The sequence below is a fragment of the Athene cunicularia genome (assembly GCF_003259725.1).
Source record: "Athene cunicularia isolate RWA chromosome 6 unlocalized genomic scaffold, athCun1 chr6_part1, whole genome shotgun sequence".
Taxonomy (NCBI): domain Eukaryota; kingdom Metazoa; phylum Chordata; class Aves; order Strigiformes; family Strigidae; genus Athene; species Athene cunicularia.
Genome location: NW_020799105.1, coordinates 10,449,251 through 10,462,729, shown reverse-complemented (window position 1 = coordinate 10,462,729; position 13,479 = coordinate 10,449,251). Strand labels below are relative to the sequence as shown.

General features: G+C 38.2%; 1 protein-coding gene across 1 annotated transcript in view; it reads left to right on the top strand.

Annotated features, from left to right (window-relative positions):
* Positions 1 to 4,532, top strand: part of LOC113481768 (gamma-aminobutyric acid receptor subunit pi-like) — a 44,046-nt gene extending 39,514 nt beyond the window's left edge. The window contains exon 10 of the mRNA XM_026851651.1: positions 2,980 to 4,532. Coding sequence (XP_026707452.1) covers positions 2,980 to 3,291 — 312 coding nt within the window. The 3' untranslated portion in view covers positions 3,292 to 4,532. The remainder of the gene's footprint in view (positions 1 to 2,979) is intronic.
* The last annotated feature ends 8,947 nt before the right edge of the window (positions 4,533 to 13,479 follow it).

Below are 13,479 nucleotides of genomic sequence, written 5' to 3'. Positions count from 1 at the left end.
CCTTGGACTTCATCTGTCTATCACCTAAACCCCTCCCTTTTGGATGGAAAGAAGAAAAGTTTGAAAACTTAACAGGGTTACAAGGACAGTGTTGAGCCTACATGGTGCTTGTGTGCAAGCATTGTGCAGTCTTTATGAGCACTGTATAAGCTCTAGGTGTGCAACACTAGGTTGAAATATATTTAATCTTGACCATCTTTCTTATTCAGTGGAAGTGACAACTTTCCTCAATTCTGTTGGCTATTAGATGTCAGCAATAAACAGCAGCCACAGTAGCTGGTGTCATTTACAGTGCTTTTCAGGTGATGTACAGTACCTTTCCTGAATGCAATTGATTTTGTAATCTAAACAGAACCCTTCTTAGTGCCAGCTGCCATTTTCTCACTGACAGCTGTAATCCAGAGAAAACTTAATATGACATTTAAAATTAGAGCCATAGTTGAACACTTGCAACACATTTTTTTTTTAAATAATGTAAACCAGCGTAGTCTTTCATCACATTCAGTTCTCCATAGCAAGTTGGAAATGCCTTGACATTCCCAGTTTGTTAGACTTCATTTTTTTTTATAAACTAGCAGTTGTGATTCTCCTCTAGATTAGCTTTCTCCTTTTCAAGCAATGTGATACAGCACTTTTGCTGTAAAGTTGTCTGTTCTGCGAGAGCCTGCTTTGTAACACTGCAAACAGAATCAAGTACATATGCACTGTGTATGGTATTTTCTGCTTAAGTAATAACTGCCTCTTGGGGAGTAGAACGGAGTTAAGAACAGCTTAGTAAAGCATCAGCCTCCTGTGAATTGTTCACATGTGGTTGTGTGAAAAGAAAAATGGCACGTACGCAATGTCCTTTCATGCTCTGCAGTATAGCTAATTCTGTACAACTTTTAGCCAGCCCTACCTGAGAGACAAACAGACTCTTACACTGAATAATGCCCCAAATCCTACCATTTTTGAACTATAGATGTTTTGCTCTTTTTTTCCTTTCTAAAAAATGAGAGCAGGGGAAAAAACCTCAGGACTCTTCTGACAGGTTTCTTTATTTTATTAACTTTTGAAGCACTGAGTGCTTTCATTAGGCTGTCGCTCCACTGACTTGTTTCAAGTGCCAGACGCTGCTGACAAAGGCTCCTCTGCCATCCCCAGTGCTTCCCTGGGCTGTATGAACTTTTTGAAGTAGAAGAGCTAGGTATTTACAACAGAGTTAGGCCCCAAGTAAAACTCCAGGTATGAGTTTTAGTACTACCCTGGGGATTGTTTAAGGTTCAGACTGGAATTTTATGGATTGATCCTCTTAATGCTTTATAGGCAGATTTTTATCATGGCCTTTAGTTTCAAAATTCTCATGTAGCTAAAGGAGGCTACATGGAGGATCAGCAAGGTTTTGTAGTCAGTGTATTTTTAGGATGACATGTTGTGTTGAGATACGTTTATTTCTCAAAATATACTGGATTTTTTTTGTCACATTGAAAATGAAAAACATTAACAATCCCTTTTTTCTAGCTCTATCTGTTCTGCTTCACTGATTCACAGCAGTCTGAGGACATTGTCCAGACTCCACTTTAATTTTCAAGGACATTACTAATTTTAGATGAAGAAAGGCTCAGGAACCATGCCATCCACAAGTACCCTGGGCAGAAGAGCAGGTCTCCACCAGCATGGAGATCGATTGCTCAGGTGGCTTAATGATCTTTCTTTGACTTTAATAGCTGGGATATTTCTAAGTGAGCTTTTTGTGTGGCTACACATAGGGCTGTGCATTTTAACTTTTCTAAAGTTTGTCCTTGTCTTATCTATTTCTTCTCATGATGCAAATGGAAAAAGCAAATTGCCCAGAGGAAAGAGATTCTGCATTCTACATTTCGCAAATAAATTTTATATCTTTTCTTGCTTGTATGCCACTCACTGATTTGGAAGGTAAGAAAATCATCAGGACAAAACTAAAATTATGTGTACACCTGGCTGGATTAAAATGACCTCTCCTCCAACTATACAAATTTAGGTTTAGTTTAGATACAAAGTTGGAGCCACTCTTTGTAGCTTGAATCTGCTGGTATCTCTGCAATATCCTGAACCAAACCGAGTACTACAGAACTGTCAAAAAAGTTTTTGTTTAGAGCTGAAGCTGCAGCTGATGTCTAATCCCGTGTCCTCTGAGTCAGTAACAGAAAACCCGCTGACTTCAAAGGGTGAAGATTTCATACATGAACTTCATGGCTCTGAGCCATTTCTAATCAAAGAAACAAAACCCACCAGAAGGCTTATACAACATTCTCCAAAGAGCTGTCTTGATGCAGTGAAGCACATAAAAATGTGCTTAACCTTAGCATAACTTTGAACTTAAAGCATGGGTTTCAGGACTTGAAAGAAAGTAGTATGAGCTATTTAGTATTGAATTAGCTGTGGGGCTTGTTCCCCTTTATGATCCTCTTTATTTGTGCCTTTTTTTAAAAAAGTAATTTGATTTTCATTACCAGAAAGCACCAGGAATAGGGTAGCCAACTGCACAGAAGGAAAGAGTCTTGTACTGTGGGGTGCTTGATTTAGGGTGCAATCAGCTTGACTAGCTGGTCTGGCAGCTCCTCCACCTTCTTCATCTCCAGACTGGGGCTTTGCTTTACCCACTCTGTAGACACTGACCTTTGCCAGTATTTTCCCTGAGCAGAAGATGGTTTACGTTTGTGCATTTCATGGATTTGCTGTTGTCTTCAGTAAAGCTTAGTGGGACATATTTGAACAAATCCAGCTTTGCTTGACAGTCCCATGAAAGCTTTTGCAGTAAGATATTGTTTAGGTCAGTGTTTTTCCTGTAAATGGAGGCTTTGAAAGCTGAAAGGAGCTGTCTGGTGCATGTAGGTTCTCTCCCTTGAAATCAAGGAACGAGCTACAGGAGGAGTCGTAAGAAAAATCCTATTATTTGCTTCAGCTCTTAAGTAAATAGATGATGAAATATGCACTTAAGTACCTTTTGCTTCCTATCAGGATGAGGATGAAGAGGCTGAAGAAGAGAGGGATGGAGTCCTGGCAGCAGTTGCTAACAGTTGCAGTGCCTCTGAGAACAAGAACAAGATCAATTCAAACAAGAACAGCAAAACCAGCATCAGTGGGAAAAGGGAGAGAAGTAAACATCATGGGTGTAGTTCACCAATGTCAGTCATGAAAAGACTTTTCTGTATCTTTGATTGCTTCCATGTTAAAAATCCTTATCACATAGACAACTATGCCAGATTTTCTTTCCCATTATCATTCATCATAATTAATGTATTTTATTGGGTTTATTATTTGTATTTGTAAATACTTTAATGTGTAAAATTGGTTTAAAGTTTAGAAAGTGGTTATGAGAAGGGAAGATGCAGAAAAATGAAGAAGTTGCATTTGGATAAAGGGATATGAAAGGATGTACCATCTTTTCAAGCATTTCTTCAAAGTTTCTTGTTAGCTCACTTTTCCACTGTTAAATGAGTGTCATTCAAAACTGACTCCTATTAGCGTGCATGTTCTCTATTAAACTGTTTATTAAAGGCCAGTAAGTCCTTTTTAATATGTTAAGGGTCAACTTTGTAAATTATTTTACACTTCTTTCTGAACTGCATTGAATACATTTAAAAAACCCCCCACCAACAAAGTGTTGTTTTCCTGCTATGCTTTAAGTATTCAGTTCCTTCTAGCCCTGTCAATAATGCATAAATTTTCCAGATTATGTAAGAAAATGTATAATTGCAGATCAAAGTGATTTTGCTTCATATCAAGAAATAGCTTTGAAGGCATGGACTACCAACACAAACCAAACAATATATTCATCTTTGTAAGGTCACAGATGTTTATCAAGACTCTGCCCTACATCTTTAGACAGAACTCCCATAGGCATCAATGGCTTTTCTGAATAAGTGCAGGACAGAATATAGAAATGGACTGGGGCCAAAATGTTTAGGTTCAGAGAGATGTTTCTCTTAGGTGATAACATACTCAGGTGTTGGCCAATCCTTAATGGAATACAGCCATTTATTTTGATGTTTATACTCTGTACTCTGCTCAGTCACAACTGTCTGGGTTAACTATTATGCAGAGGAAAAATTTGATATGCTTAATTTTCAATTTAGCAAATTTCTCTTGAGTCACTTGCCATTAAAAATTTCGCACAGAGATGAAAAAGCTTACTTCTTGAATTGAAAAGAAAACCCTGGATATGCTATAACTCGATGAAAAAAGGGGAAGTTTTACACAGATGAAATTATAACCCACATGAAAGAATGGTTACACTTGATGAAAAAACATAATGGTCTTTCTGAGTAGTTACCTCACTGACAGATATTACAAAAGTTATTGATATGGCAACCTATTTCTTATACATTAGTCTGGAAGTTTAGAAGCACTTACACCTTTTTCCTGACAATAATGTATCTGTGGATTGTGTATATATGTATAAATCTGTATATGTGCTTTTGTAGACTGTGTACCTCGACATTTATGATGATATGACACACTACACACATAGAAATGCATTAAAAAGTCCCCATAATACTGAGACTCTTTGATACACTTTTCTATCAGTGTGCTGCCTGTGAAGAACAACATTACATGAGAAGAAAGAAAGTGCAAAATACCAGTGTGCATTAGATTTGCCCCTGCTCAGAACTATATCCATAGAAGTCATTGCACGCTGGTAAACAAGTATTAGGTCAATGTAATCATCTCAGTATTTATATTTTCTAAATGGGTTGAGTACTGAAAGCTTGTTTTTCTACTGTTATCATTAATGCCTCTTGCAAGGCTTTTTGAGGCAATGAGTCTTCAAGAAGAGTCTAGTGGCTTTTGGTACCTTGTGGCTCTTCTGATGTTCATATAAAAGCAAATGCTTTCAAGAAATCAAAAAAAAACCTGCCCGTGTTAAGGACAAGACAAATAAATTACATTTTTTATTTAGCATAAACATCTGCTTAAAACCTTTATTCAGGAGCAGTTTCTATGAGGCTCTTTCTTGGAAATGAGGTGTGGAACTGGGCTCTGAGATCTCTTTCCAGTTCTTACTCCCATAAAACTCACAGAAGGCATATGGTAAAGCTCTGTATTTAGTTTTTTAAATTTGAAGTTTAGATTAATCCTGATTATTTTCAAAGAGTTATCCACACATTGCAAGTTGCCTGTTGTGTTAATACTAAATTTGGGATTTACATTTACTACAAGCATAAAGTAAACATTTAGTTTTGTGGCTTCCAATTAACTTGGAGATGATTCACCTTAATATTGTTTTAGAAAGCTGTTTGAAAGTTTGGACAGCTTTATTTACAGTGCATTAACTGGTAACAGGCTCTGTTTTCCCACTGATGTGCTAATTGTAAGCAGTGTTAGACACTGAAATCCCCCATGTTTTCCTGAAAGAATAGACTGCGCAGCCAGATTATTTATTATTCTGCTTTGCATAATTCTGCATTAATTACTAATTTGGAAAACAAAACTTGGTTTGTCATGAATTTGTGTAAGTAAAAGATGTTCCCTCCAGGGGACAGGGGAACAGATTTTCAGTGTGGTGTATGAAGAATGAACAACCGCATTTAAATTATCCAATTCAAGCATACAAAACTGTTCCCAGAAACTACCAAATTCCTTCGAGTTAGCTGGAATGGTTCTTGTAAGTAAGTGGCATTCAGGAATGATGCATTGAACACTAAAACTCAGAGGTAAATTAGAGAAGTCTGTTTCAGAGCTAAGAGCAGAGGCTGAAGTTGAGGCTGAGGCACCCAAAGCGAGCCTTGACAATGAAAATGGTATTGTCATACCTAGTGAAAAGGGGAAAGACCTTGTACTTTCTGCAATCATTTTCTGCTTGATAGATTTCTTTTTATTGCTTACTTTGATTTTAATGTTTTCTAATCAGAGACCTTCTCAGACTCATAATTCAGATAAGGGCATCCATCTGTTGATCTGAGTACCCATTTTCAGCACAGTGGCTTTATTAGCAGCGCAGCAGTAAGTTAAAGAGCTTCGTTTCCTTCCTTGCAAGTCTCTTCATGATTTGTGGTAATTAGTTTAAGAAAACCGATATGTCTTTTGGCATGGCAAAATGTCTTTAAAAAGATGATGCCCCACATTGTCACCCTGCAATGTAAAAAGAAATTACCGAAAAGATTAGAGATTAAAGAAAACCTATGTAACAGCAAAGCTGATGACAGAAGATGAAACGGAAAGATGCAAACCTTTTGCTTTCTGCTAACAGCTCTTGCCAGTGCCGTGGTGCACCAGTGCCTAAAACACCTCTACGAGTGCAGTCTGAGGAGGCTACTGAAGAACTGCGCTGCTGGTACAGTTCGCTCCATGCAGCAGTAGATGGAGCTAATTAACTACTCTTCACGCCTGAATGAGCGAATGTAAATGGCAAATGCTAGTTAAGGAATACTCTAGGGAAAAACTATTGCAAGCTGACATTTGTACTGTGGTAACTAGGTCATGTTTGTAGTGACAAATTAATTAAAATCAGACAAAACAGCATGGTCAAGTGGACTTCTGTTTTTCACACTATAGTTCAGGCTTTTCGAACCCAGACTGTTGTTTCCATCATTTCAGCTGTTAGAAACCATTAACATACTCGCCAGACTGCAAAGTAACTTCATGAGCACAATACCTTGTGTTTAAAGCCTGAATTTTCTATCCTTATGTCAGGGTTTTCTCCTGTAGGTTATAATGTTTCAAAGTATTACAGCAACTCAGCATTTCAAGGCAAGCAGAATAGTGGTTGTACCAACAATTTTCCTATAAATATTTATGAATCCTAAATAAATGTTCCCAGGTAATTCACTGTCACACTGCTAACTGCTGACACAAGGATCAAATTAATTTTAAAAGCCAGTTCATATCTTTTGGAAAACTTTCCCTTGAAATAGGGTTTGTTGAAATGGTGGGAAACTGAGCCGTGGGAGCCTTCTGGGCTGATTAAACAGGTCGCTGCAAGAACAAGCTATCTCAACCTGAGAGCTGAAGATTGGAGTGGATTCTGCCTACTGTAGAGAAGTGGGTGCTTGACAGCACTTAAAGCAGATAAGCTTGACATGATTTCAAAGTATGTAATGGATTTGCCATTACTTGTTACATAACTTTATAATTAAAACCAGAGGTCCACTTTAACAATACTGCCAAATTCAGCTTTTCATCAGTTCCCATCTGGAGACATCTTTCTTTCCCAGTACCATCTGACAGTCAAATTTTCCATCCTCAGAAAGAGAAGGATAACAGGGCTTGGGGTGGGGGGGTGGGGAGCATTTCAGTCTCTTGATGTGAGTTTACTCATATAATTTGAGTTCTAGATTTCTTTTCAAACTGGAATGGACCTATTTTCCCATTCCAGATCAAACACAGCCAAAACTTCAGAAGACAAAAAAACCCATAAGATTTTAGCACCATCACATGTGCACACAAACCATAACCCTGATTCATTTTCAAACTCTGTTCTGAATTTAAATTTAATTCACGTTTAACCACTGGATAACTTCATCTGTATTAATGTACAAACAACTGCACCACTGTTGCTTCCGTTGCTATGGTAGGTAACTTTTGAACCTCAGTAGTAAAAAGATTTGATACCAGCTTTATCTGATTTCTCAGAAAGGAGAGGAATGTAATTTTTCTCCTTTAAAGGCAGGTCAGAAATGAATCCAGAATAGCAGATCTGGCTCTAGCTGGGGCTTAGCTGATTTGGAAGCAGAATGAACTGACAAAGTTAGAAAAAAGTTAACATGATAGTATAAAATGGATTTCAAACCTGAATTGCATATTGACAATCTCAGCTTGTATACCCCCGGCCCTCATGCTGATGTTAATGATGTTGCTACAAACAACATTCATTTAATCTCAGAAACAGTTACAAACTTGTGAGATTTGCCAGTGTGGGGAAAACTAGCATTGCACCCACTGACATACTCTTGAAAGATGCAGGGGAAGGGGTTGTCTCCTCCTTTTCTATGTCCCAGTTTCGTTAGGAGCCTGTTCATTTAAGTCCATGTCCAGTTTTGGTTTATCAAGCACCTGCTTTGGATGAGTGCCGCGACAAGGTAAACAAGAAACACGTAACACTGCATTAGTCACTTCTGAGGGAACCATCTGTTCAATTATATGCTTTTAAATGCTTGTCCATTCGATTCACATGCTGAACTATGTTATGCAGGTAGCTAATTTAGTCCTAATCAAAGTGCTTTCCATTCACAGCAATATGTTGATGATATAGAATGAATACAACTGTCCTTTTTCTGTAGTATTTTCCATCCTTGTGAAATAAATAAGACCTATAGGAAAAGCTTATACCCTACACTATCAGTGTATGAGTTGGCCACGGGGATTTGGTCCAATCCTTGCTGTAGTTTTATAAGGCTTACCTTGACAACCCTTTGGTGCATTTCTGAGAACAGAACTGACAGTCTTGACCTCTCAAAATGGCACAATCTTCAGAATAATAATATAGCACATTAAGGTCTGAATAAATTTTGTGAGTAGCTAAATATAAACTGAACCTTGTTCTCAACCTCTTTCCAAGAAAGATGAATAAGAGATTGAGCATCATTTTATCATCTTTCTCCATCATTCTTTATTATCTTTGTATAAGTGTTGCATTCAAGTATCATTCCTAATACTTTTTGAAGTTTTCTTACAATGGAAGATTCAGAGATCCTTGTCATTTTTTTTTCTTTAAAAGAAAAAAACTAAAGTATGATGTGCAAATAACTAAAACCTTTGAAGTCTGAGGCTTCCTATGCCCCAGGATAATTTTAATTCTACTGAACAACCTTTTCATGCACTGCTGGTCCACATTTTGTGAAGCCCGATAATAAGAACTGATAGCTCTGGAGATTTCCATACATTTCCATACAGGATCCTGCATGGATGCCAACTGCATGGCTGACCCTGCACCATTTCAAACCACATGCTTACAGATGCAAGGGCTTATTTCAGGTGTAACAAATGACAAGATTCAAAAATGCAAATTCCTTGTTCTGTGACTGTCCTTTCCAGGATATTCCAGCTGCTGGGTAAAGCCTTGCTAAGTTTTGGAAAATTAGGTGATAAGGCAGTTGTAACAGTAAAGATTTTTCGTGGTTGATCAGTCTCATTATGCACCTCCAACCACATATACTATAAGAGCCCAAGATGACGAAGAGCTAATTCCTTTATTTCTACCTTATTATCCTAAAATCCTAATTTCTAATTTACCACTTCTGAGCCACTAAGTTCAAGGTTGTATTTGCCTTGGGTTGCCAAGTATTACCTTAAAAGTCTCTGAACAGTATCTGAAGCTTTGTTTCTATAACCCAACTGCAGGTTACCACTTCTGTAAGGAAGTGCACGTAATGGCCTGAATTGGATTTCTCTCCTGTCAGATTTCTTGAATTACCATGCAGCTCTTTACCAGAAGAACCAAAAACTGTTTCTGTATCTTTTACGTCTCGGCATATACCTGTATTCTAACTCTGGCACTTCCCTTCCCAGAAGGTTCTACATTGCTCTGTGATAATGTCAGGTGTCCAGATGCACTGCCATGCTGTACTAAAGATGGCAGAGGGACAAGCGAAAAAACATCAATTTTAATGATATTTCAGCATCATCCTGGTCTGGTGCCATTCCTGTGTACACTGCAGCCATCAATCTATGTTTGTCTAAAATGGTTCATGCCAGAACCTTAAATGTAGAGAGGGCTGAAGAGGCTAATTTATTATATTTTGACAAGGACAAGCCTCATCTGGCAATACAGTGTAGCTGAGTGCATCTGGTGAATAGTGCATCCACTTTCTCCGATCCAAATTGCTCTGTTAGTTTTCATGACCCTCTTATCTCTGTGCTGTCTCTATCCACTCTGGCTTCCTTATCACATAATAGGATTCTGCCTGTATCTTCCAATTTCATTTTTATTGGCTTTCAATGTGCGTGATGCTGAGAGTGCATGCTGGTATGTAAGCCTCTCTTGCTGAGAGATGGGATTGCTCACCCTAAAATGTACTGTCTCATCTGCAGTGCAGGAGACTATTGGCCATGTCTGCTGGTTCCTCTTGTCTCTTTGGGTTTCATTTTTGGTTTGAATCACTACCTACACCAAGGAGAACTTCTACCCACACCTCTGTCTATCAAGGGCTCTCTAGCAAAAAGCTCTGGAGTCTTAAATAGATAGGGTGAAGGGTGCATTAGGTTAGATGTATAAATGTATCTGCCTATTAGTCCACATTACCTAATTTTTGAATCCATTGTTGTATTTTTATGAAATAAGATAAAGGAATAGAAGTCTCAGAGATAGGATGTTCCTACAAGCTTTATAAAAATAGATGTCCAGGTCAGAGACATCTCTGACTGCTACCCACTGAGAAAAAAACACTAAAGTGTGAGCTTTGACTCTTCTTAAATCCCAGAGTATAACACTGAAGAGAGCACATCTAAGTGCCTCAAACGCAGAACAAGCTTCAGTCACAATTTACATCTTCCAGACATGAGAGTCAATCAACACCAAAACACAAATTTGGAGAAAATCAGGCTTCATCAGCTCTAATACTCATGAGCTACTTCTTTTCTGTGGTCCTCCAAGACTGAAAGTGAGATAGAAGTGCAGAGGCACTGCTCTCTTTGCTTTTCTCCTGAATTACAGTTGGAGTTAGATTTTATGTCTTCAGCTTGGCCTGCATGAGAATACTGTACAAATGATGCTGCTATAGCTGTAGAAAAAATATTTATGTCCCTAAACTTCCTTTTGCTCTCATTCTCTCCCTATACTTTCCTCCTCCTTTCACCTTTCTACACACTTTTAGCATTAGACTAGCAATTTTTTCCAGCTGAATTTAATGCTTTCTCTTGGTGACATTGGCTAAATAAAAAATCAGCCTACCTCCTTCGCTTCTGGCCCTGGATGGCCTCATGGAAATTGAACTAGAACATATAAGGGGAAAGAGCTACTGGAAGAAGTGGCTTCACCTTTGTAAAAAAGAACAACTAAAGTAAAAATGTTAGCTTGTAGCTGAAACAAATTTATTGTATTTATACCCTGATCAGATTATGTATTTGTAATCCTGATTAAAGAGCGGGTCACTGGAATTTTACAACATATGCAGAAGATACTCTATCTAGGACCTGAAAAACAAAATAATGATCAGAAGAGGGTGCTCTCAGCTTATGCTGTTCTGGTTTTGTTTTGAACATTTTGGTGGAAGTCTGCAGAATTTTCTATTCTCTGTTGGGATTAATAAAATGTCTTTTTGTAAAATATTTTCTGGGAATTTTCACTAAAGAGATTGCCCATCGTACTGCACCATGTGTAAAATATAGGTTCAAGTATTTGATTCTAGACTTTTCTAAAGGCTTTAGAAGGCTTTCTGCACTATTAATATAAGGCATTTCACAATGAACTTGCTTTTTGTGCTCACATTATTCTCTATGTTCTATTTATGTTCTCATGCAGTCCCAGCCAGTTGACATTAATATTTACAGGGACTGAATTCCTAGCACCCATGACTGAGTGCTATGGAAAGCTTTAAAAATTGCAAGAGCAACATTTCATTCCAATAATATTTGCATTTTTATCCAGGCATGAAAAAGAAACAATAGCATATAGCTTCAGTAATCAATTTCCAGTTATTGAAATATCCCACATATCTGAGTATTCACAAACAATTGATAAATTGATCTTTAGAGAAGAGTTTAATGAAAACTTAGTGCTGCCAATAATGAGTTTTTAGCAAAGAATTTGAGCACAGAGTTCACTTCAGGGAGTGTGGTACATCAGAAAAGACTCGACATTTGCTAAGTTTTGTTAAAGCCGTGTTGATGTCATGGATAAATCTTTTAGAAGTTTGTTGATATATGTGTGCAGCTTCTCCATTTTTTGGAGGGTCCATCTTTTAAGGTGATGAGATTTTCCTGTGCACACAGCACTAGAATACAAGAATAAGTCATGGCCTATTTTTCTGCACACTCAGTTTTGTTGTCTGAAGTGGTGTAGCAGAGAGTAAATTTAGGTAGAAGGAAGGCACTCTCTTTTAGTTGGTGCAATGCAGCATTCAGCTCTGGTCTAGCCTGCTCATGGAAGAGACTTCCTTGACTGATTCCCCACTATTTCACTTTTTCTAGCAATACTTACACTTGTGTAAAGTACTGTGTAGCCATCTTTTACAGGCACATAAAAAAAGCTGCCTGGAGGGGGAGGCTCACGCTTCTTGTATTCAACATCAGTGATTGAAAGGGATTGTAACGGGATTCTCACTCTCTGTCCATATGTATATATATCTATATATGTCTATACATATATCCATACAAATGTTTCCTGAAAAAGCATGGTTTTATGGGTTGGTTCCTTCTGCACTTAAGAGACTGGTTTTCAATTATGTGCATCAACGGTCAGGTCAAAAATCAAATCAAGTAATAAACAGAGCTCTTTCTGGTCCACGTGCAGAGAGGAGCTACTCATCAGAGTGGCCTTTTGGGAAAGAGTTAAGAAAGCAAGCAGAAGAAAAAATAGACTCCCTGCCTCACTGAGTCTGTTTACATTTGTGGGAAAGTGACTGATGTTTGCCAGGACTCTGATTAAGTAAAACCTGTCTTCCACAATTTTAGATGTAGGTTTATGCTTTTATTGTTTTTCAGAGGAAAGGGAAGGAATGAAAATATGAAAACACAAAAACAAGACCAGTTTCCCTATGAAGTGTTTGTATGAAAGCACCATATTACAAGGAGGCAACCTGTCACTGCTACTCTAATGATTTCCATCCAAGTTCCTGCTGTTCCTGCACTCCTCAACATGACAGGTTAAAAATGAAGCTGGGCAGCATTGTCCCAAATTTCAGGAGAGAAGCTCATTTCTACCCAAAGGCACATCAGGGAATAAAACATATGAATTATTGGATATCCACTACATATTGAAGAAGGGAGGTCAGAGACCACAGGTCACCCTTGTAACTACTTAGGCTGGAGAATGTCTGGAGGGTCAGCGATAACGGTGCTTTAAAAAGTCATAAGAAAAAACAGGAACTGATCCATCAGGCCAGCAATAAGCTAGCACTTTTGAAAGGTAATACATACCCTCTAATCACACCGACTGTGAAAGAGACATTGGAATTGCAGAGGGATGTTCACAAACTCATAGCTGACCTCTCCAAGACTTGGACGGGGAGAATAGATATAAGTGATCTGCACTGCAGCTAAAACACTGCATTGCAGACAGGAGAACTGAGTTTTGCCCTTAAGATCTTGCCAGTATTGCAAATACTAATGTGTGTATAGCATGACCTGAAGGCTGGTAACACATTGCTTCCATTGCTGCATTGCTGCCTGGCAAATTCAGGCCGATTCCGGAAGGGATGACAATGATGTTAGCAACAGTGACTCAGTTTCTAAATTCCTGGAAGAAAACTAGCAGAGGTGTAATGAGAGCCCCATAAGATGACACTTTGGAAAGTATCAGTCTATTTCACCTATTTCTGAGATAAGTTTCCACCCAAAATGGGGCTACTGTAATAAAGAAGA